This window comes from Xyrauchen texanus, chromosome 25 (genome assembly GCF_025860055.1).
Source record: "Xyrauchen texanus isolate HMW12.3.18 chromosome 25, RBS_HiC_50CHRs, whole genome shotgun sequence".
NCBI classification, from domain to species: Eukaryota; Metazoa; Chordata; class Actinopteri; order Cypriniformes; family Catostomidae; genus Xyrauchen; species Xyrauchen texanus.
In genome coordinates, this window is record NC_068300.1 from 9,207,355 (window position 1) to 9,215,103 (window position 7,749).

General features: G+C 40.7%; 1 protein-coding gene across 1 annotated transcript in view; it reads right to left on the minus strand.

Moving 5' to 3' along the window:
• Positions 1-6,284, minus strand: part of LOC127618861 (ensconsin-like) — a 58,857-nt gene extending 52,573 nt beyond the window's left edge. Inside the window, 1 exon segment of the mRNA XM_052091519.1 lies at positions 6,115-6,284. Coding sequence (XP_051947479.1) covers positions 6,115-6,232 — 118 coding nt within the window. The 5' untranslated portion in view covers positions 6,233-6,284.
• Positions 6,285-7,749: the final 1,465 nt, after the last annotated feature.

Below are 7,749 nucleotides of genomic sequence, written 5' to 3' on the forward strand. Positions count from 1 at the left end.
TATATGGGCATAAATGTGTCTATAAACAACCTTCTGTTCAATACCATTGTGCTCCATCTAGCTGTCTTGTATGCAAGAACCCTTCCTGTCTTTATAAGTTTGTGCATACAGGCTGTACATGGAATTAGCTCCATTAAGGCAGCAGTGTTTCAAGTTCAGAAGGATTTTGACCCAGCTGAGCTGCCCTGTACAGTCTTGTGACCCAAATCTGCGCATGTGAAGTCAAGGAGGTAGACAGACCCAAGTTGATTAATGAGGAACTAACATTCACATGCACTTCACATGCTTCACATTTTAATGAGGGGTGGTACAGTCCCGTTCTTGTAAGAAACCTAACCTTTAACTTCTCATAATTCTCATAACTCTACAACATAAGAAATGAAAGAGATAATGAATACTAGCAGTAACCTACATCACTAATACACACAAACACACACACACAACAACAACCGCTGCTGCCATTCACCACTAAGTGGTGGTGACGTCACCACCACGCTTGTGCCAGGCTATGTGCACGTTTAGGCCACGTGAAGTGTTGAACGCCCGCTGGCAGGAGGTCACGGGACAGATCCAACAGGTGACACGGATCGACTGACTGAGATGACTGGCTGATACACCACCTGTGCCCCCTACTGTGCCAACTTGCTGTGCTTTAACCACCCGGCGCTCTGCTCGTTGTTGTGAGCGTCGCTCCTCTGCCCTCCGTTGCTGTTGGAAGGTGACTGCCTCCAACTGGCCAATAGCGTCCTTTACAAGCCTCCTCAAAAAAGGCCAATCTTGACACCGCTGGTACCAGTCATCGGCAAGTCCACTCAGCTCCACATCCTCCTGTACCACATCACTCCATCTCTTCTCCAGCCCGTGTCGCACCCACTTAGCCCCCTCTATCCGGCCGAACAAAAGCTGTTCAGGCATGCGGTGGCCGGGCATGCGGGCTACATGGTCCAGCCAACGCAACCTTGCCTGCAGGAGGAGCTCACCGATGGGACTTTGTCCACATCTTTCAAGGATTTGTGAGCTCCTCACACAATCCAGCCTGGTTAAACCCAGGATGGATCTTAGGCAGGCCAGCCTAAATGTTTCTAACCGGTGAAGATGTTCCATTAGAGGGGTCCACGTTTCGCAAGAAAACGTGGGCAGCGCCATGGGGGGGAGGGCTAATAAAGACTGTTCCCTCTCCGCACTTTTTGTCATGGCACTTTGTAGCCACCACAGCGGCCAAATGGGGGCTCTGGATGGGTGCGAGGCCACACACACACACACACACACACACACACACACACACACACACACACAGACACACACACACACACACACACACACACACACACACACACACACACACACCTCAGTCCCAACCATATCCACCTCTCTGTGGAGCCATCTAGTCAGCTAATTGAGCTGCACTGCTGTTTACATTCCACTTCCCGGTGGTCACGTGACACACCCACAGCCCTGACCATCCTGTCCAACTTGTCAGTCATCTGCCACTGCTGTAGAGATGATGGGTGGGGAAAAACGGCAACACCCAACAGCAAAAGAGAGCGCAAAAATCCTTTCTTAGTGAAGCCTTGAGTGGTGCTGAACACAATCAGTGACAGGCAGAAGGATTCACTCAGATTTACTTGTGATCTTTTGTTAGTATCTCTGTTGGCTGCATTAGACAAAGTGAATGTAATTCTGGATAAACATGAACTTAAACAGAAAACAAGGGTGTATTCTTATTATCTTTAATAGCACAAGTTGAAAAGCGCAAGAGAGTTAAGGGGAAATGTTTACAAAACAAGAGAAAGATACTGTTTGGCTGTGGTTCAAACTATGCACTTATAATATTTAGCTACACATTTGCAATGTTGTATTGGAAAGTAGCCTGTCATGACTATATTATACAATTTTACTATTCAAATAATAGGGCAGGGTAATATACAGATTTCCTGATTTGATTCCGATTCACAAGCTCTTGATTTGATATCGATTCATATGGGTATATTTAAGTTACAATGTCCATTTCGCTGACATATTAAAGAAATTCTCTCTCAGCTAATGCTGTAAATTATAAAGGAGACCTAAATATTACCAATTGTATGTCATTACTAATTTTTCATAATTGGTCACATTTTAGTTTTTGAAAATCCACAAATTCCATTTATTCCATCAATAAATATGATGTCTTATTAATTGGAGATATCATACTGCATATATATATTTTGTTACATGTTTATCGTTTACATGTATAATTGGTACTATTTGCATGATCTTAGCATCTGGAACATTTTGAATTAAACACTGAATTTGAGAGGCCCGAGAGCACAAAATTTAGTTGCATGTGCTTTACTTGAATCGATCTTAGGAATTAAGAATCAATATTGACATATTTTACCTACTCCTACCAAATAAGGTAATTTTAAGCACATAGAGAAATGCCATTAATGTTACGTTTTCCGTGTAGCATATTCTTGTGATATTGCATTTAGTGAGCACTCCAAACGTCACACTGAGCCACGTCGCGGACCACACTGGAGCAGTGCATGAAGAGCGCGTTTAGATTAACCGATTCTGAAGCACTCAGATGTGCACGTCTTATGCTGTGTTTCACGCCAAACTCCTGCGAACATCTAAGCAAGGATTTTGATTAGGGATGCACCAAAGTTTTGGCCGAAAGAGAAAAAAGGCCAAAAATATGAGCAGATATATATATATATGCCTCCCCGACCCTCAGTGCTCAAGTTTCACTCTCGATCGATCTAATCATAATCACGGTGCTGCCAAGCAAAGGCAGATGTCAGCGGTGTGGAAATACTATATAATACTAATAAGCAGTACTGCCGCAACCTATAAGCATACTACGCAGTCTGTGTAGGACACCAACTCCCTAGGTGGGCACCATCTTTACCTAGGAGGGCACCAGAAAGTCCACCGGGTGCCCTTCCTCGCACGTTATACGTTATTCAAGGACCCGAAAGCAGTTGCGGAACACAGTCGATCGCTTCACGCTCATATTGCGAACGCGACAATCCTCTTGACTACTGCCGCATGAACAAAGATCGGTTTCTATTGTTTGCGCGGATTGCATGAAGGTATTTATCTGCCCAAGCACCAGCACAGAGAGAGAGAGAGAGAGACTATTCAGTGCAGCATCTCATATTCTTGAGTTGCCAGAAAGCTGAGCAACTTTTGTTCTTGCAGAGAAACCTGACACTTTTACTTAAATAGAAAGCAGTCTAATTTGCTAGGTGTATAGCAACTACATAAAAATGTGTTTAGCCGCGCAAAACTTTGTTCTTCACTTGAGGCTACATCTGTCGTTTACAGTTGAGGTTGGTTTTAGTTCCATTACTGCTGTTTTCCACTGTTGTTTTGCACAATAATTTTATATTAAAGTGGAAATACGTTTACATAAACAGAATAAAGTCCCTCTGCCGTTCTGTGTTCTGCCTGTTCTTATCATCAAAATGACTGTGTAGCATATTTAAACTTTTTGTATTTGCAAGATGCTAGCATAGAGATGCTAAGTTAATTACTTGACTGCTGTTTTGCATATCATTAGTTTTCTAGAACGTTACTATTCTAGAAAACTAGATAATTATCCAGTAATTTTACCAATTATTGTATAATTGGTAAAAAAAAAAACTAAAATCTGTTAAATTTGATTGTTAAAGAACTGAATAAAGAATAATATATTTAATATTGTTATAATATATTTTCTGTCCAATTTTTGTGTTACTTTCAATAAGTAAGGGTTAATGCCCGACGAGGTGTCCATTGTCAGGTTTTAATGGACGACGGCGAGGTGTGAACCGGCCGACATGCATCTTTTTCGTCTTCTATTTGATTCAATTCTCCCGGTGTTATCTCTTTGTGTCGTTTCTCCGTTTTATTTACATTTTTTCTTTCTTCAGCAGCATCCCAGTCGTCAAAGTTGTCATATTCTCCATAAATGTTAAAAGAAATAAAGAAGTCGCTCATTGTTGTATTAGTAGGCTATGTAATATCTAACTAACGTTAGATGTTTGTTTTGATAGAGCAAATTGTTAACGGATACTTTGACTGCCTGTTGCTATGGTTACTCACAGCTGTTGTAGGCAGCGCATTTATTTATTAATTTCGAATGGTAAACAGGCAGTTTCACCAGAACTACTTTACTAGGTGTCCTCTATCACTTTTTAACGGACACCCTGCAGCCAATCAGAATCGAGTATTCACCCAGACCATGGTATAAAATGTGATAATTGTATTGATTTGTAGTTTTTCCAATTCAGAATAAATTCATGAAATTAATAAAAAAGTATAATATTAATAAAATTATATTAAAAAACTATTTTAAAATGGGTATAACATTTTTTTTTCCTAAAGTCATTTTCGGTTTTCGGGCCAAGTGCATCCTGAAATTTCGGTTTCGGCCCAGAATTTTCATTTCGGTGCATCACTAATTTTGATAGTGGCAAAATAATGGCAAATATTATTGGTCATTGCGGGTTGATACAGTGTTAATGACACGCAGAGCAGAAGACACCCGCTTAATCGATTTCAGATATAAGAGAATAAAGAAACATATTTTCAAATAACAGAATATTAAAGGATATGTGGGTTTAATCGAAGAGGAGTAACATAACATGTTAAAGTGAAGTATTTGATTTAATGTAATATAAAATTCAGGTTGGCTGGGTACCAGCCAACAGCTTAAATGTAAAGTTGGCCAAGACTAAAGTTGCCCAAAAAGAGAGAAACATTTTAGTTTTTGGTAATGGTTTAGGTTTTCATAGTTTACGTTTTTAAAGCATAAAAGGATATCATACATCTTTATTTTTTTTAAAATATATTATTCCAAGTATAATATAAATAAACTACTTCTTAAGGTGTGGCCTGTGTGTATTAAGCACACATACACTGATCAGCCACAACATTAAAACCACCTGCCTAATGTTGTGTAGGTCCCCCTCGTGCCAACAAAACAGCGCCAACCCACATCTCAGAATAGCATTATGAGATTATGAGATGGGCTGGTTTGAGTATTTCTGTAGCTGTGATCTCCTGGGATTTTAACACACAACAGTCTCTAGAATTTACTCAGAATGGTGCCAAAAACAAAAAACATCCAGTGAAGGGCAGTTCTGTGGATGGAAACACCTTGTTGATGAGAGAGGTCAACAGAGAATGGCCAGACTGGTTCAAACTGACAAAGTCTACAGTAACTCAGATAACCACTCTGTACATTTGTGGTGAGAAGAATATAATATGCCTGCAAGACAATTAAAGGGATAGTTCACCCCAAAATGAAAATTCTCTCATTACTTACTCAACCTCATGCCATCCCAGATCCATCCATCCATCCATCCATCGTCAACCGCTTATCCTGTGTACAGGGTCGCGGGGGGCTGGAGCCTATCCCAGCTAACATTGGGAGAAAGGCGGGGGACACCCTGGACAGGTCGCCAGCCATCCCAGATCAATATTTATTATTATAATACTTATTTTTACCATAAATCTCCACTTTCACTTTCAAAATGTGGAGATCTATTTCTCACCCACACTTATCCTATTGCTTCTGAAGACAGTTTAAACCACTTGAGTCTTATGAATTACAATTATGCTCCATTTATTTGCGTTTTTGGAGCTTCAAAAGGTCTGGTCAACAGTCACTTGCATTGTAAGGACCAACAGAGCGGAGACATTCTTCTAAATATCTTCGTTTGTGTTCAGCTAAAGAAAGTCATACACATCTGGGATGGCATTAGGGTGAAACAAATTATGAAACAATTTTCATTTTTGGGTGAACTCTCTCTTTAAGGCCACAAGATCCTTATACACATTTAGTTACTGAATCAAGGCTCTCAAATAGATTGTACTGAATTCTTCTCAGCAGGAGATTCTGGATTTATATCTATAACACGACCAGCAACAACACAGCAATAACACTGCACTGCTTTGCTCTAAAGCTCCAAACAAGCCCAGACAGATAAAAACAACTTTACATCTACAAAACATTTCCACAAACAACACCGGAATGAAATCATGCACACACAGACATCTCTTTAAACAGACAAGTATTAGCTTAGCAAAATACCCCAGAGAGATATAGTTCAGCCTTTTCAATCCTTTTCATCTCACTCGTACCTCTTCCTCTCCTGCGTCTCTTACGACTCTGCTGTCCCTCCTCTTCCTCAGCGATGGTGGAGAGAGATGGGATAGCTGACCTGCAGGCCCCCCTCCTAGTCCTGAGGGGGGCCGGCATCCTCTAGTTTTCCTCTTTCTCAGTTCACAGTGCGGCTAACAGCTAGCTCCCTGCTCATATCATCATCATCTAAATGTTCTCAGAAAGAGACAACATGATACGGCACGCAACAGGAAGAGGCAGACACAGAGAGACCGGGAAGACTAAGCAAAACAGATTGAGAGGAATGAAATTTGAAGTTTAAAGACATGCAGAGATGAGTCAAAACACCTATAGTCAAGCCAGTCTTAGACGCTCATGTAATCCTCAGTGACACACAGCGCTCTTCCTCTTTAAGCCTGAGAGATACGGTTGCACTACTTGCTGATGCTGCCACTGACTCTCTCAAGGTCTGTCCTACTCTTCCTCTCTCTCTCTTCCTCCCTCTCTCTCTCTCAGGCCTTGGTAGAAAATCCTGCACAAAGTACCACAGCACTGACTCATAAGTGCACAGACTCCGAGCCTAAGCAGTTACTGAAATAGTGTCTGTCTCACTCACACACACACACACACACACACACACAAATACAGTCCTCTGTTTCCTACTGAAATATTCAGTATGAAGCACACCAAGGCAAGGTGAGGCAGCAGAATAATGGACACCACGACAGCTAATGCACAGAGGGGAAGAATAAAATGGACAGAGAAGCGAGACCCCCAGAGAGAGATGAAATACATTATAGTCCTTCCTCCAATGGAAAGTACCGCACATTTTCTCACCACTAAAGGCCAAAGTGTACTTCAACGTTATTCATGACTAGTCAGTTATTGAGGAAGACAAGTGAGTGAGTTTTAATATTTTTAAAAAGTAGTGATATAAAGTGCACGAAATGACCTGAAAATAACCAGGTCACTGTCAAATAAAGTCGCCTGAGGTGATAAAAATGTGAAATCTTTAAAATTGTAGAATAATACACGTGTGTTCCTTGAAATGTAATCTTTGAGTCCAATTTAAAGCAATTTCTACAAACAAAAAACATTTAAAAACTTAAAAAATGTCATGTGGTGTAACCATAAATAAAAGGCATTAAAATACTTTCCTTGAGCCTTGAATGCATAAAAGTAGTGAAAGACCGATATATCGGCCAGGCCAATTAACAGAGCGCAACAGTCAGGCCTGGGAAGTAAAATCCTACTCATTTCATAAACTAATTGAATATCAACGCTAACTTATAAACCCTTGTTCATCAATGGTATATGCTTCCGTTGAAGCCATCCGTCTGCATTCTTTCAACTTAATTTAAAACAAATCGTCTTTAATAGCAGAATTCCTACTGAACAACTACACTACCCATGGTCCAGCAGAAGAAGCTTCACCAATTAGAGATCCACGAAGCCCGGAAGCGAATGTCCACTTCCATTACACACTCTGAATGACCCAATCAATTCGCAATAAAATGTAAACTATATTGTTTCTATAATTATAATCAATCTGAAAAAGTGGGCGGGCACTGTTGCACTCTATAGGCCGATATTTGGTCATTTTGCGATTCTCTGCATTGGCCGATAACGGTGTTCGTTCGGCCAATTAACAAGGG